The 17766-nt window shown below is 38.1% G+C and overlaps 1 protein-coding gene across 4 annotated transcripts in view; it reads left to right on the top strand.

Moving 5' to 3' along the window:
• The window catches only part of LOC118736412 (uncharacterized protein PB18E9.04c), an 81240-nt gene extending 63785 nt beyond the window's left edge, over positions 1 to 17455 (top strand). For 3 of the 4 annotated variants that reach the window (XM_036466509.1, XM_036466528.1, XM_036466516.1), the window contains 3 exons: positions 14506 to 14607; positions 14757 to 14907; positions 15026 to 16890. In XM_036466509.1, the coding sequence (XP_036322402.1) occupies positions 14506 to 14607; positions 14757 to 14907; positions 15026 to 16890 (2118 nt within the window). Of the gene's footprint in view, positions 1 to 14505; positions 14608 to 14756; positions 14908 to 15025 lie in introns of all 4 variants that reach the window. The other variant, XM_036466524.1, reaches the window with a different exon arrangement.
• Positions 17456 to 17766: the final 311 nt, after the last annotated feature.

The raw sequence follows: 17766 nt of genomic DNA, 5'->3' as shown, positions 1-17766 counted from the left end.
CAAGTTTAACACAAACCAAATCGATTAGCTTCGAGTTGAGAATTTGCGAAACATAAAAAAATATGTATGTATATATCTATGCAAAATCACACAGAGGCCGACTATGCAAAGAAGTATGTATGTACATAAATGCATTTTGAAGAACACACCGAAATATGCACAAATGAATGGCAAGCTAAGCAAAAAAAACTTTGATAAAATGGTTGGCATTTAAAATAACTAAAAGTCGGATTGTCGAGGCAGCCACGAGTTCTACGGCCAGCCAACCCGCGCGTCGCATCATGTGATCACAAACTGCACAGTATAACTAATAAATGAATAAGTAAATACTTAGCACAAGAAACATAAATATTTCAGCGGTATTGTTAGTTCGGTTTTATTTCAGCATTTCGATATTTTTTTATGCCAGTATCGCATCAATCTGGAGTGGCGGGCAATTAAGCGCTAGCAGTTCATTTGCGAGTAAATACATATTTACATAGTAGTTACTAGGTACTAAGTAGACGAGCACCAAAAAGACTTGACTGAGTGAGTTGCACTTTGTGAAAGTGAAGGGAATCGCAAGGCATTTGACATTTGACATTCTAAGGCAGCTGACAAATAACGCTACACATATCTATGTATGTTTGTATGTTGTTAGTACATAGTAGGAGAAACCACTGATTTATTGTTGTGTTGCTATTTATCTACAAACATCTTAATTACAAAGTGCAAACCACCAAAAAGTGACTACTCTATGTTAGTATATATGTATGTTTGCATATATGGGGTTAAAGCAAATGAATAAGTTTGCGCTTGAAATTGTTTAAATAAATGGTAAAATTATGCTTGAGGTGGAGTCACTTAAACGTAGCGTACTGGACATATAAAAACATACGCATGCACGTATGAATGTATTAGAGGGCTGCGCAAAAGGTTTTTACTTTTACTTGACAATAAATGAAGTGAAACTCATGGCTTGCTCGCAATCAAAATAAATAGTGTAGTGTCGCTGCTGGCTATCGTTACTGCAATTAGGGTATTTGTTTTCTTAGTGGAAATAGTGATTTACACTAAATACAGCAAAATAACGGAACAGTACAGCGATTGCAGTAAAACAATTGGGTGTGCAGTAAACGGCAGCAGTTTAAATGTTCAATGTTAGTCATTTTGTGTTAGTACGCCGCGATACAAGTATCAACTAGTATTTTAATATAAATAAGCTTTTCTCTATGAAAGAATCCAAAGTTAATAATCTTTGGGATATTCTGTTGCTAAGTTTAGGTAACATATACACACACTGCATACATTGAACTTTACTGCACTCGCTGCATTCCTGTACAGTAGTTGCAGTAGTGCTTGATGTTTTATTATAGCAAAGTTTTGTTGAAGCAAAGTTTTGATTTACTATTTGCAGTAGTCGCGACTTGACAGTATTTTAAAGCTCTGAGGAAGTGAAGTGAAGTATAGCAAAATTAGAAAATGTTTTGATTGCCCTTTCAAAACAATTAATGCAGCCCTCTAGTATGTATGTACATACATATGTGCGAAAGGGAAAGTCACACCGCGAGCAGAAGCGGAAGAGTTGAAGCTGACATTTTTACTCACTTTTAAGTGTCTTTTGGAAGCTCCAGCAATTAAACAGAAAGTCATGAACCCTACCACTAAGGCTTGAACTTTCAACTACACTATCTTAAAATACCATCCCTGCACCTTGACCCTAAGGTCGCTTAAAGTCATTTATTGAACAGCAAAAACTGATGCTGGCATATTTTTTTGCAATGGCACAATTTTCCAGTATTTTTTTATTGTTAAATAAATGGCTATAAATGACCATCAGGTCAAGGTGCAGGGATGTTATTTTCAGGAAATGGTAGTCGAGAGCGCTAGCTTTAATTTATTTAATCGGGAGGTTCTATCATCTTTTGTTTCTCTGCTAGAGCTTTTCAAATATTGCACAAACGCGATTTTTCGACACTTTGACCTCGGTTTTCTCAAAACCTGGAGCTTTATACTTACGGGTTCGTAATCAGCCCAAAGAAGTCTATGAAAACCAGCTTTAGCATTTGCCGCACCAACATCAGTGTTGCCCTATGTAATATTTGTAAGAAAAGTAAGTTTGTATATAACGGGTGATTTTTTTGAGGTTAGGATTTTCATGCATTAGTATTTGACAGATCACGTGGGATTTCAGACATGGTGTCAAAGAGAAAGATGCTCAGTATGCTTTGAAATTTCATCATGAATAGACTTACTAACGAGCAACGCTTGCAAATCATTGAATTTTATTACCAAAATCAGTGTTCGGTTCGAAATGTGTTTATCGACAAATTTTGTTCAGCGATGAGGCTCATTTCTGGTTGAATGGCTTCGTAAATAAGCAAAATTGCCGCATTTGGAGTGAAGAGCAACCAGAAGCCGTTCAAGAACTGCCCATGCATCCCGAAAAATGCACTGTTTGGTGTGGTTTGTACGCTGGTGGAATCATTGGACCGTATTTTTTCAAAGATGCTGTTGGACGCAACGTTACGGTGAATGGCGATCGCTATCGTTCGATGCTAACAAACTTTTTGTTGCCAAAAATGGAAGAACTGAACTTGGTTGACATGTGGTTTCAACAAGATGGCGCTACATGCCACACAGCTCGCGATTCTATGGCCATTTTGAGGGAAAACTTCGGAGAACAATTCATCTCAAGAAATGGACCGGTAAGTTGGCCACCAAGATCATGCGATTTGACGCCTTTAGACTATTTTTTGTGGGGCTACGTCAAGTCTAAAGTCTACAGAAATAAGCCAGCAACTATTCCAGCTTTGGAAGACAACATTTCCGAAGAAATTCGGGCTATTCCGGCCGAAATGCTCGAAAAAGTTGCCCAAAATTGGACTTTCCGAATGGACCACCTAAGACGCAGCCGCGGTCAACATTTAAATGAAATTATCTTCAAAAAGTAAATGTCATGGACCAATCTAACGTTTCAAATAAAGAACCGATGAGATTTTGCAAATTTTATGCGTTTTTTTTAAAAAAAAAGTTATCAAGCTCTTAAAAAATCACCCGTTAGATACAAATTAAGGCCAATATTTAAAATTTTCTGAATTTCCACTAGTTCTTGCATTAAACAAAATCTTTTACTATTCCCATTAAAAATAAAAAATAAAAATATAAAATCATGCGGAGATAGACTCAACATTTATTATTCTTAAAGTGGTGACACGGATGTCCAGTGGAAATCCATTATTACACAGCTACAATCTAGAGTATCAGCCCCTCGAATCACTTACATATTTTGCTTCATCACAAAACCAACAAAGCCACTCATATTTTTGACAATAAACACAAATTGCGATAAATAAACAAATCATTCGCTGATGGAATTGCTAATAATATTGCAAAAACAAAGAATTGCAGGTCATTGCATTATGAATGAATAATTAGCGCCTATAAAGCCCGACACTTTTTTTTTTTAGTATTTAGGTGAAATTCTCGCGAGGTGACGTAAACTCAACAATAAATCGTTTAATAGATTGTTGAAAAATCATCTTCACACCTGAATATTAAGGACTTAAATTTTTTTTAATTTTTATTGTTTATTAAAATGCTTGTTGCATGAATCAGTGGGTGTGACAATAAAAAAAGTGATACATGTCGATTAGTGTTTTTCCAATATGAAATTTTTGCATTCCTGTAAATTATATATTGAACGTTTCCTTTGTTTCTCTTTTTATGACAAAGGTAGTACATATGGACACTCATTTTTATTAGCTCTTTAATTAGCAACAAGGGATTAATATCAAGTCAAATTTAGTTAAACGAAAAGTGCACTGTCCCTATCAAGCAGTGGGGCTGACGGATTTTTTACAAGCTTCTATTTATAGATAACCTCTGGTTTTCCAAATTTTGAGTTTCAAATGGAAACGCTTTGAAAGCCTAAAAATCATTATACTTAGGCTGTTCGATAACCTGATAATTATCAAAAAATTATCAGGATTTGGCGTACGCAAACGCCACAAACAAATTTAAAAGTGAGGGAAAGTGAGATGACATAGAGACAGCAGATTTTAAGGAAAAGATTTTAATTCTTGCTAGAAAAGTTTTGACCTGCAGGAATTTGCCAGCAGTAAGAGCTAGTACCGTTCGAAAACATTACAGTACAGATAAATCAATAAACACGTACGAAAGAAAAGGAACACATACGTTTATGAATAAACATGTTTATACATGCATGTACATACACAACACATACACAAAAACGGCACTCACGTACACAATACATTCACAAAAACGGTACTAGACTGTCTCGCTTTGATTATGGAATGCTTACTCATTGAGAAGTTAACTTAATGCCATTCCCTGCAAAAAATTGTGCGACTAATCTCTAAAGAGAGTATTCCGAGATTACTCTCAATCGGGTACAATTGGGCATTAATTAGTCGCAACTAGTCTCATACGGGTACTAATGGGGGTCAATTAGTCTCGACTCCTCCCTTCTGGGTATAATTGGAGATCAATTAGTCCCCAACTCATCTCTAACGGGTACTATTAACGATTTAATGATATGTACGCACTTAGTCAATGAAATTTCATGTGCGGCGTTGGCACACAGAGAGAGTATGCACCTAACAAAACTGAGCACCCCGATTCGAATCTCAGCTGGTGCAAATTTTTATTTTTATTTTTTAAAAGTGACTAGTCGCTTTTTATTCCTGTTCGGGTATAATGGTGAACAATTAGTCTCTTCATAGGACATGCTCGAACAAAAGCGATCAGTTCATTCCATATAAAGAGATCAAAAGTGGTATTAGTCGCATGCTCCTTTGCGATTGCTCCCGGAGTCATCCCGGATTAGTCCCATTTTTTGCAGGGTTACTATTGCAGTATTACATATATGGCCAGCATGAAGAACAGCTGATTAAAATAATCTATTTGCAATTTATGAAAATGATAACTGTGAATTTTGTGTGATGGTTTTTAAGTTTAAAATTACTAATTGGAACTTCAAATGTTTGGGAAGTAAGCAAATAATGATTTACCGACTTTAAAAAAGGAGGAGGTTATCTATTCGTCGGAATACTTTTTTTTATGTATGTTACCGCATAACTTTGGACCGATTTCTATGATTCTTAATTTTTTAAAGGAAAGATGGTACCTCAGAGGTGGTCCCATACAATATTTGGTTTAGATCCGGTCACTGGTTCCCTGGATCAGAAATTAACGATACTCTTATATTTTGTATATGGGAATTGAAGTTGGTTTTGTTTTTTGCTTTATGTTTATGGTTTCTGTTTTATGCTATTATCTAAACGAAATTCCGATTAGCTGCACTTAAAACTTGTTTTTTCTAAATTTACGTTGGCGTACTTTTTTTGGACATCTTTCAATTTGCTAGAGAATCGTTCGTTACTCTCCCCATAATTGCTGCTGGAGATCTATTCGAACATACATACTAATTATTTTTCCAAATTTTGACTTTGAAGCGGCAGACAAACATTGCGCTGAAACTAAAGACTACATTGAGAGAAAGAACGCGTGGTAATATTAAGAAAAATTTTGTGAATGCCCAAATATGCTTTCCGCAATTTGTTAATTTCCAGAGGGTTACAGTTCAAATCCCATTGCAGGCAGCATGGAAACTAGTTTTTATTTTGTTTATCTACCTGTAAGACACGGCTCAGGACATACTTCGTTGAGAAGGCCAACAAAAGATGGTCGGAAGAACACACCTGTGGGACGGCTCGACAAATCTGGCCCAGCCTCGACAAGAAAGCATCCGACGCACTAATTCGGTTAAAACGCCCTCTACTAAGGCTGGCGACCGTTATCATGACGGGCCACTGCTTAATGGGAAGGCATGCTAGCAGAATGGGTTTGCCGACCAATGACTTCTGCCGTAGTTGTCACGACGTGGACGAAATCGCGAGTGTGGAGCACTATCTCTGTCACTGCCTGCTACTAAGGCTGGCGACCGTTATCATGACGGGCCACTGCTTAATGGGAAGGCATGCTAGCAGAATGGGTTTGCCGACCAATGACTTCTGCCGTAGTTGTCGCGACGTGGACGAAATCGCGAGTGTGGAGCACTATCTCTGTCACTGCCCCGCCTTCATGTGGGCGAGAAGACGCTCATTTCACCACCACCTTTTTGTCTGTCTCGCCAATCTTAGTGAAGCAGGCATTCACGAACTCTCGTGCTTTCTTAACCTAACCAACTTGTTCCTCTTCTAGGTGAGCGGACGGGTTCGAATTCGAGCTCACAATCGGTATCACATAGGACCCACTGGAACTAAGTCCTACGTTGGAAGAAGGCAGCCGCTTCTAACTAACCTAACCTATGAAAAAGCATCCGTGAAATGCAAAACGCTTCATTTTAATATAGGCGCATTTGAATTGAATATTTCTATACTAAATGCTAAAATTGGTATACTAGAATTTATTACGAGTTGGGTTGCTGCTGTTTCATATGCGTATTTTTGTCGGATATCCGGTTAATATCAGTTCCCTTTTGCTATCCGGATTTTTGAAACAAATATTCGAATATCCGGATATTCAAAAAATCCGGATAGAACCCACAGCCCTAGTGGAAAAGCATTTTATCTCGAAAGGATTTACTCGTTCAGCTTTCTCTCTGCTGATTATGCGGAAAATAGTCAATAGCGATGGCAGTAAGAAATGCAAGTAAATTTATAAGCTAATTGAAGTTGAAATTGTTTAGGAATATTTGTTGCATAACATATAGGTCGTGAAACGGTTAAAATAAATTTATTTAAAATAATATGATTTTGAAACTCTCCTCAATTTTGCACACAAAAAAAACCAAACCTGCATTGTGAAAATATTTTTATGCCTCAATTTAAAAACCTTTACAAGTAAATTATTTCTCAACTATGTATGTACGAGCGAGTGTAAATAATAAATTAGTCGCTGACAACCTTTTCATGTCAAGTAGCTCATTAATTCATCAATTATAATAAACACTCAAGCAAAAAGGTTCATTAGGGTGTTTTTGCACAAAATTTTAATTACTCAATGGTCGTTAAAAGCTAGCGTCAATACAATTGAAGTGCCATAAAACTAAGCAATCAGCTGGTTGCGAAAAAATAAAACTAGGTAAACATTGAACAATAGAAAAGAGTTATAAATAAATGAGAGGCAACTAGTAGTACCAGTGGCAGATGAACCGTAAACATCAAGCATGTCAACATAATGATTGTCAGAACGATAATTATCGGAATGCAGATAGCATGCAGCAGAATCTTTTCAAAAAAACACAATCACAAACGAAAGGTGAGAACAATTGAAGCGCTCTTCAAACTAAGCAAATACTCGTAAATACATACATATTTATATATAAATGCCTATAGTTATATTTGTATGGCCATATATGCAAGCGCTTAGTCGCATTGACCACATTTTTTTTTTTTGCATTTAGAAGAAACTGTCATTCGCTGATTCTCCACTTACATACATTTTTGTGAGACTTTAGCAAAACGCATGACAAATTGACCGGCCAAGTTTACACGGCGGTCAGCGCATTGCAAGGCAAAAACAGCAAAACCCCAAGCGCCAGATTAATGAGATGCGAGGCGACACGATGTTATGTATGTATGTATGTGCCTACATACTCAGACATACATACATATGTACATACCGATGTAGCTGCCTTGTAACAAGTCGTTGACACATAAATGCAACGATGCAGTAAAAATATTGTTATAATATCAACAATTTATCAACATCTATTTGAATAATCATTATGAAAATAAATGAGCTGCATTTAACGCCGAATGGCTGACTTAAGGCAACAGTTTATATCTTTGTTTGGTTAAATATATGTACATATGTATGTTTATGAAAAACCTTAATAATTATAATCTTCATGTACGAAAAAAAAAATGAGTTAAGGGGTAAGTTAGTAGCGAATAATTTTAACTTTAAACACACAATTAGTGCTTACATCGATTGCTAAAAAAAAGTTTATCGCCCTAGGAATATGCAGCGGTAGAAATACTTATATATGTATGTCACATGCTTTTTATGCCACCAACAGCGGCAGCGTTTTTTTTTTTTTTTTGTTTGTGGCACAAACGGCCGCCACATTTGACATGCGAGTGAACAGATGACAGGCGTCACAGCAGCACCGAGAACACTGCAAAATCCAAAAAAAAAAAGCTTGGAAAACAAAAGCAATAAGTTATTTTGTAGTAAGTTCAAGGCTAAATAGTTCCAGTTGTTCTATAAGCTTTGTTTTGCTTTTGTTTTTGCTCATTGTTTGTGGTGATTACTCGTTCAAGTATGCAGGCATTTGCGAGTAACTATATATATTCTAATTTGAAAGAAGAATTTCCAGAGGCTTGGCTTCTGTACGCATCCAATAAGGTTGGTAGCATACCTTGTTTGTGTTGTTATTGTATTGCTATGCTGTCGCTGCTGCAAATCTAAGTTATCAAGAATGACATCAACGTTTCTGTTGCTCGATGTGTGGATAATAAAAATATTAAAATAATAATCCCTTTAAAGAAAATATTTTATTGAAATGAAGTGAATTAAAACACTTAAAGAAGCTATAAGTAAAACAATGCGACTATTGCAGGAAATTCCACACTAACAATTTTAGTGAGTGTACATACAGATATGTACTTACCTATTTTTTCCGAATGTGTCATTTAATATACAAACTTACGTAAACAAGCCTGAGATAGCCAACTAGCCTTTATATGTTTACCCAAATATAAAATTGAAACGAAAGACTTAAGAAACAAGCGCACAATTTTTATTTTTTGCATACATACATATCGTCGTTTAAAATACAAAACCGCATATCGGCATTCTGTAAAACCACGTAACTGACATTGGCTGCCAAAAATTTGATTTGCTCCCACAAGCTCTTGGCTCAATCCTTATCCATTCGTCCTGAAATATACTAGCAGGATATGCGAAAATGATAACACCACTTCTGATATTTTATGGTTTTGATTTATTCCTCTTGTAATATCCCACAACCATTTTAAACCTATCTGTAAAATAGCAAGAACAAATTCTCGAAAGGTTAAACATTTTATAGAAAATGTTAGGAAAGTTCCATACTTCCACTATAACACAGGTTATCAATAGTGATTGTCACGTGATAGTGGGGTTCCATTAACCTGCTAACCATTTGAAATTAAGGATTTCCAGAGTTACACCTCCACTCTCTCTGCCACATTGGTGAGGAAGAGTGATGCCAGTCGCCTCGACACGGATATCGACACAGAAAGTTTTCACTTGAATCCTCTCCCATTCTCTTCTTAGAGAAAAATCGTTGGCATTCGCCGTCGTTGGAGTATCTGTGCAATGTGAGTTTCAGAAGGTCTTCAGTTTGTTTCCTATTTAACTGCGGCCATCATGACATTAATGTCTCCCAACATATGCCCGTTTGGTTCATAAGTCATTTGTTTCGGCTATGGTGCATTTATATATTTCTCCAATGTAAACACTGACCGGTGATGGTATTGTCTGCCTCATTTATTGGCATCTCAAAGTCACCCCCGATATTGCTTTGTTCGAGAAAGCTATTTCCGTAAGATTCTTATTTTCATTTCTTTGGATCAAGATGAAGGGAACGGCTTTTCCGGCGAAAGCCTAGCTATTTTAAGTATTACAACCAGATGCTGCAGTCGTTTGGCAGACGAAAAGACTTGCAAACATTAAGTTTCTTCGACTGCATTTTTGAATCATCAGTTGAGATGGATATAACATCATCCGTATTTGCAGCCAAATCTTCAACGAAAATGTGCAGCCGTTGTAGTTGTGTGACGATGTGAAGCTCTTCCATATTTATTTTCCAATTAGGCTTGGAGCTCAGAATAATATCTACATTTGTATGTATGCAAGGGTTACGGTTCGGAGGAGACTTTAAAATAGATCCCCCTTTAAACCAGCAGAGAAGAGGCAAGAAATGGAAAATAAATTTTCGTCTATCAAAAATTCCTTAATCAGTTTGCAGCGCTCAAGAAAAAAGTCTCCTATATTTGGATCCCTAACCGCAAAAAAACGTAAGCGACCGTTTTGTCAAAGTTTAATTTTGGATGCAAAAAAATATATGTATCTAGATGCCCCAGGGGCTTTTCTGCGTAAAGAAAACGTTTCGAAAAAATGTGGCTTACGTTTCTTTTTCTGGCATTTGGGGCTCGATTTATATCTTCAAGAAATCTTACAGCGAAAGTAAAGTACTTTTTAAAGCAACAGAAAATGACAAATATTTTGTGTGATTTTTGTTGAGAGCTGCAAATATCCCTTATTGCTACTGATCGAATGCCATTAAATGAATCGATAGATTCTACAGCCCAAGCTTACTTTCCCCTATCCATAATATTAATAGTTTATCTTTTTATTTTTTGCAATTTCATGAATAGAAAAACTTCATATAAATAAAATAATTTAAAAAAGTTAAGTTATAAATTCCGTACATACATTTCTACAGTCACGCATTGAAACGCCCTTATGTCGGATTTTTTGTTAGTGAAAAATATATATGAGTTGGCATGTTTTGCAAAGTCTCACTTATGTGCAACGTGACAGTCAATGATTAGGCACCATTCCCCTTATGGCTCAATGGCCGTTGCCCAACCAATAACGGAATGACAGATGCAGCGGTAAGCTCACTCAAATGGCTGTAAATTAATAAGGCTAAGGTACATTTCACATTTTGTTTAACTTGTGAAACTGAAATTTTGCTCCTGAAATTTTCTATTTTCACATCACACAAGCCAAATTTGGGCCGATGGACAATGGGTTTCTTTATTTCGAGTTTTGAAGCGGACGAAAGCATGCAAAAAAGCAGATGTTTGACAACCAGTTGACTAAACGTTCAACACATATTTAATAATGGTTCCCGAAGTGATAGCATATTTGCCAATCAAAAGTTTTAAAGTGTGTAATTATTTTTAAAATATGAGTCATTTGAAAATTTATATTTACTTAAAATTATGGAACCTATTTTTAGAATTTTATTTTTCGAGTTTTGTACTTTTTCGTTTTGAATTACACACCTCCAAATTGATTTCCTAGCAGATTTATCAGTAAAGAGCTGTGCGGATACTCTAACAGCGGTTATTTTATACATTTTGATTCTAATATTACGACGCCGTAATCAGTTAAAGCAAGTATGGACAGCGCCATCTTCGGCTATGCTGAAGTCTTTATACCTTTCGTAAACATCAGCAAATTTAACTTCAGTCGTGTGAGTGTTACATATTGTACTAAATAAATTTTCACTATGACCTTTTTACAGTATTCCCGGATATAAGCACCATCGAAAGTGCACGAGATTCGAATGCTTATAAGCTGGATGTATTGAAATCCTTGATTATATGAATTACTAGCGCATCTGCATACGTAACAGAACCAAACGTGCGACTACTCTAATTGGATAATATATTTTCATTTAAAAAAGAAACAAATTGATATTTCAATTCTTTAAAATAACTACATCAAAGTGCACAGAGATCGATACAAAGTTTTTCTGTTTTATCTAAAACTAACAATAGTTTTCTCTCTTTAAATGGAGCTATGCCAGACATTAATTGTAATAAAAATTCTCTAATACTATTTCCAGTTCATGAAAGGTATAACAATATAGTATACCTCCATTAACGATTACAGCGAACTTTGCTTAGCGATGATACGGACCGACATCAGCCACTTTGTCGCAACATAAACTCCACCATCACATAAAATAAAAGAATGAGAATCCAAAGAAAAATAGTAGCGACATCGCGAAAAGAAGTAAAAAATATACTCAGGCCTCGCGAGCTGCGATTGCTACCACAAAACATCCACGGTTTCCCCATCAAATATTGCCCGCTCCGCGCAACAGCTACTCACTGTCACTATTCCCCTGCTTCATCTTAGATCTTTCTACATATGCATGTCTTCTTTGTAGCTGTTGGGCAAGCGTTCACTGTTGTTGTACGAGTACTGTGTTTGTTGTAATTGGGCTGCAACATTGGCATTTTGCATGTGATGCATACTTTCGTGCTTTTTGTTTGTACGCTTTTGGCTCTTTGTTGCACGTCCATAAATTACATACTTACAACAACAGCATGTCTCTCGTCGGTTGAACAATTCGCAACATGTTCGTTCACTTCATCCTATGTATGTTTACTTACAAAGAACATCTATGAAATCGATCCATATCTCGAAAATGTATCAATCAAATTTTTATTAGTTATTGTCACCCGCCGACGATTGCACTGCCCTGCAATTCATTTGTTTTGTTTATAATGGGTAAGCCAATTAGTGCTCCAGAAAGTGAGGCAGGCAAACATTTAAAAAACTAGTGGCAAGACTATACTCGTATGATAATTTTATGCCAAAAAACAAGTAACTGATAGAAATGATCACGCTTCGCACTTATGCAAAGTATTCGCACCTACATATATGTAGCTTTGTATTGAGCAAATCTCATCAGCTTTTAATGAACAGTGCCAAGAAGAAGCCGGGTACACATAAGCCCTTCATTATCGGTATTGTGATGCTAGGAATTCTTGTAGACTGTGCAAGTGATCCGATGCGACATTCAAAACTGAATCATTTTAGATCAACTCACGATTTTGTTAGCATGAAACGTTTGCTGCTCTCGAATCACCTAGGTCTAGTACGTACAGTGGGGAGCAGAAATGACTACACGATGATTTTTGTTAAATATTTGCAAGGTTTGTAAAGCAAAATTTTTTATTTTTTTTTTTTTTTCATAAAAATACGGTTCGTTCTTTAAGCAAGAGTGCAAGTTTTAGGCCGAGGCCATGCAATGAGCGGCTGATCGGTGAGCGGCTTTTATTCCTGAACAGCGCGCCGCCCAACCATTCAGAAATGCCGCCCACAGGCCGTTCATTGCGTGGTCACTTCAATAGTATATCATATGTTTTAATTTTAAGCCGCTCACCGCTTTGCCGCTGTTTGCGTGGCCTCGGCCTTAGGCGGCGTGATTCTTAATATGATTTTTTCTGACGACTTTCGAGGTTTTTTTTTCATATAACACCTGCAGTTTATAAAAACTGGCGTTGATTTTTTTCAAAATTTTCTTTGCAAACGGTCTTGCGCATTTTTTTCTATAAGAAATTCATGTGCTTATATCGAAAAGTGAAAAAATGCGTCACCAAAGAAAATAATTATCAGAAATCAACGCGATTTTGTAGCCGCTTAAAACTTGCATTGTAATGCTAAAATCAAATGCGTTACCAAACTGCAGACTCATATTGTTTTTGCTGACGGTGTTGAGCACTTTCTTCGGATTAAAAAGTTTGAAATTTTCATGAAAATGTTCCGAGTTTTCTTTAATCTTCTCCAAATTTTGAAATCTTAATTTATATGGGTTTTGTTGTAGAATGAGCTTTAAAGCTTAAACAGATGGCAGCGTTGATCCGGACTAACTCGGACTTAATACGGATCAACTGCAGTTAATTCCCGAGTTGATCCGGATCAACGCTGCCGTCTGTTTATGCTTTAAGAAACGAAAGCAATTTACCATGGAAAACATTTCGAATATCTTAAAAAAATGCAAAATACTTTTATGCGTGGTTGTATTTTTATAGTTGATCCACTTTCAGTTTTAAAGTCATGCTAATGCCCATCTCTTTGCAATTGACTCCAGCTCACACTTCGTTCCAAATGATTTAGCCATCTGTTTAGATATTTACTTATGCCGGATGTTATAAACTGGAATCCTCTTCCCAAGGCTGACACGGAGCCATGCAGTCCGTATCGCTTACACATTACCGATTACCCAGCTGATCACTTTAGATCAAGATGCAACGAGTGGCAAATCATTATTATCACACATATTTAATTAGAATAGGGACTAGAAGAAACCGCCTTGTAGAACACTTATTCTGGCTCTCTAATAATCCAGAAAAGCTAAGCAGATGGTGGGTGTGAAATTCCGGAAGAAATAAATGGAAATTCCAAGATCAAAGTTTGTATTTTCTAATGCCTAACCATTGCAAAGTATCCTTGGATCGAAAAATCGGGAAATGTAACCGTATAAATGAGCGGTGAACTGGCAAACAGTTGCAACGCCCTGAGCTTTTTACGAAGCAAAGACGAGCCAATAGCTAGATGCTGGCTTCAAACATAGCGGTCCAGAACGCAGGGAGAGTTGATACTGATCAATTAGGATCCATTCTGGATTCTCTACCTTGAAGTAATGCGAAAGTCGTCCCAGGTGAGAGAAGTTTCCAGGGTAGAAGGAGGGATTGCTTTAATGCCTACACCGCTTACGTAGGAGCGACAGTTCCTTTCCTGCCTTGCAAAGGTCGCAAAAAATGGCTTGCCGTTTAGAGTACCTTAAAGCCATTGCAGGATTTCATTAAAAATCTTCCATTGAATTCCTAAAATATACTCAGGCTTTATTAAGCACGTATTCAAAGCTTAGCCAGCTTTAGCTAAATATTCATATGAACATAGTAATTCGCAAGTCTAGCAGTTATTTATTTAGCAAGCGCCTTTTCCGCTTTTTATTAAGAAATAATTGTATGCTTTTACTTTCAGAGTGAAAATGCTATCGGCGCACATCGCGTGTTTGATAAAACCTCGTTCTCCTGCTCTGGACGCCCGGCCGGATATTATGCTGATGTTGAAACCGGATGTCAGGTACATACACATACTCATTTCTGTAGAGTTTATTTATGCTCTCAAAATTGCCATAAGCTGATCACATGCATTTACAATTACTTTGTCAGCAATTTAAGCATTGCTGCCACAAATAAATATTATGTAATTAAAATCCAATATTCATACAGGTGTACCACATGTGCGATGGCTTGGGGCGCCAATTCAGCTATTCCTGTCCCAATACTACGCTTTTCCAGCAGCGCATGTTGATCTGTGATCACTGGTATATGGTGAATTGCTCACGGGCAGAAAGCAATTATGCAGCTAACTTATTGATTGGTGAGTAAGAAGAGGCCGATACACGGTTATAAATAGTTATAGAAAAATACATACGAATAATACATATAATGAAGCGTAGAATGTCCAAATCTTATTTCAATACTTTACCCTTTTGCAGGCCAACGTGACAAGCCGTTCGTAAATGATGAGGAGAACAGTTTGCGCACACCACGTCCAGATCTCTTGGATCGTCCTTATGCGCCGGACTACTCTGGCGAGTCATTCAGAAACCAATATAAGCAACTTCCTGCGGCTCAGAATCAAATTCAAGACATCAACACTCAAAAGGTACAGGACAAATTTAATATTGCCGCACAACCATCGCCTGGCCAACAGCACTGGAAAATACCACCGCCTAGCCGCACTATACTGCCGCCAGCCTACGAAGCACAGACCTCAGATGATACCATTTCACAAACTAGTGCAGGCAATGTCCGGTTCGTACCTAAACCTGTGCAGCCAACGCCACCACCAACAACAAAGCCGAGCTTCTCTCGTCCAAAGGTGACAACCGCGCTACCATCCAATAAGCCAGATCCGCGTAGCCAACCAACCAACCGCTTTAACAATGCTGCTCTACATCAGCGCATCCAATCCGGTGAGCACGAAGATCTGGGAACGAGTCACAGCACGCGCTACAACACTTCGGCCGATTTCAATTCATCTGAGCAAACAAGCAGCAAATCGTCGAACTCCTTTAGTAAAAGCAGCCGCAGTTCATTCCGTGCTATCGCGCCCACAGTCTCTAGCACAGCATCAAGCATCTTCCCGCCAACCAAACCACTCACACCTACCAACAACGCTGCAGTTACCACGGATGCGGCTGTAAAAGTACCATCGAAGGTATATGAGCCTCCATTCCTTTATCCTGTCTATAACGAGAACGATACGCTCAGCACTAAAACGCCAGTACGTACCTCCCCGGCTACGCCATTCACCTCCTCGCCCGCGTTTGCCAAATTCACACCTACAACTCCAGTACCACCACCAAACCGGCCCACTACTCTAGCAGGCAAACCCTTTACTGCACGTGGCATCACAACAAAAGCGCCGAGCTTTGGCGGCCGCAACCAGAACAATTTGCTTCAGAACAGCTTTAGCCAAAGCACAAAGGACGTGCGCACTCCCACACCAGCACAAGGCTTCAAACCGCCCACACCACGCCCACCTGTAAGCACCACCAAAACGCCGACAACTGCCACGCAAAAGGTGGAAAGCTCCCCATTTGACTACAGCGTTCCCACGACAAATCGGCTAAATTTCCCGACAACATTCATTAATACGACGAACACGATCGCAAGCGAAGACGCCAAGCCACCAGCCAAGGAGCTGCTGCCACCTTACCAAGAATTCGTTCAACATGATACTGCCACTACACAGGGACCGCCTATCTACTATGAGTGGAAAGCACCATCTAACGGCCTCGAACCACCTAAGCTGGATCCGCCAATAGGCGTAGATGGGCGCGAGTACCCGGAAGTAGTTATCGATTACAATACAATTAGTGGCGCCAGCGGCGATGCAACAACGGATGAAAAGCCGCAGAACACCAACAACAACGTATTGACACCAACGAAAGCGGCGCCTGAGAATGGTGCGACTGACCGCACGCCTATCTCGCGTTCCATTAAAGAGACGGGGCAGCCAAACAGTGTCTTTCAGGTGAACGCTGAAAAGCCAAAGGCAGTCACAACCACGGCAGTGGCGACGGATCGTTCGGACACCGTGTCTGCCCCAGCATCGGACATCACACAATTGCGCAAAGACTACTCCGTGCCTGAGTATCTGTTCCCGCTGGAGCCGATGGGACGCACTGGCTACTTATCTACGGATTCGTACAACTCCTTTCAACTGAAGATACCCGAGCACGGAGACGATGAGCTCGAGGATCATCGACATTGGTTTGGTGAAAACCCAAAATGTCCAGAGTGTCACCCAGCCTTTGTAGTGCCTGGAACTTGTCAGCCGTGCATACGAAGATAGATAGCGGGCAACGAGGAGCGAGGAGCATTAAGTATTCACACGAAGTTAGAAATACAGCAAAATTATAGCGCAATCATTTTATTTTTAGTTTCACTGCATTGTTGTTTGATTTACAAATACAAATACCTGTTAATTTTGTATGCTACTTCATGGCTTAAGCGAAAAAAGACGCGAGTAGAAAAATACTTAAATGAAAACAAAAAATATGTAACTCAAGAAATCACGACCAGCAGTTATGTTATGATTTACCACAATAATTTACATTACTATCAGCCAATACTGTTACAAATACAAAAATTGTACATATACATACATACATACTTACATACATGTGTACATACATATATAGAAAGCGCAATGCTACCAGAATGTGCCTACTCTTTCCTCATTCAATTCATTCGCTGCATATTAAATTAAATACAGAAAAAAATCATTATTGGCCACTTCATTCCCATACATACATTTGCACATTTATCTGGTAGCGCAATCGTTACCATTCATGTAACCATAGTTAACCCTTCTACACCAAATCTTAACCACCAGACCACGCGGTGTATAAATGAGCGTGCAAAATTCTAGATGGCCCTTTTATTTTGAAAACCATTTGATTGTTTTAATTCTGGTCAGGTTTTTCATTTAAAATTGATTAATTTGTACCTAATGTATGCAGAAGGGTTAAGCCGACATTTCGACAGTTCTGATCCAATTAAGTTCTTGAATGAAAGGGTAAATACGCCGGCCAAATCGATTTTAAAAAACATAGCCAAAGCTTGTCGCAATTCGGGTCATGGCTGGTTATCCTTTACACTTGTGCATACTATGAAACGTGTTTTAATTACTTTTTTACTGGTAATTTAAACAGATTACAAAACGTAT

This window comes from Rhagoletis pomonella, unplaced genomic scaffold (genome assembly GCF_013731165.1).
Source record: "Rhagoletis pomonella isolate Grant_MI unplaced genomic scaffold, Rhpom_1.0 Rhpom_scaffold_00001, whole genome shotgun sequence".
Lineage (NCBI taxonomy): Eukaryota > Metazoa > Arthropoda > Insecta > Diptera > Tephritidae > Rhagoletis > Rhagoletis pomonella.
Note: the sequence above shows the minus strand (reverse complement) of the source record. Positions and strands in the feature narration are given on the sequence as shown.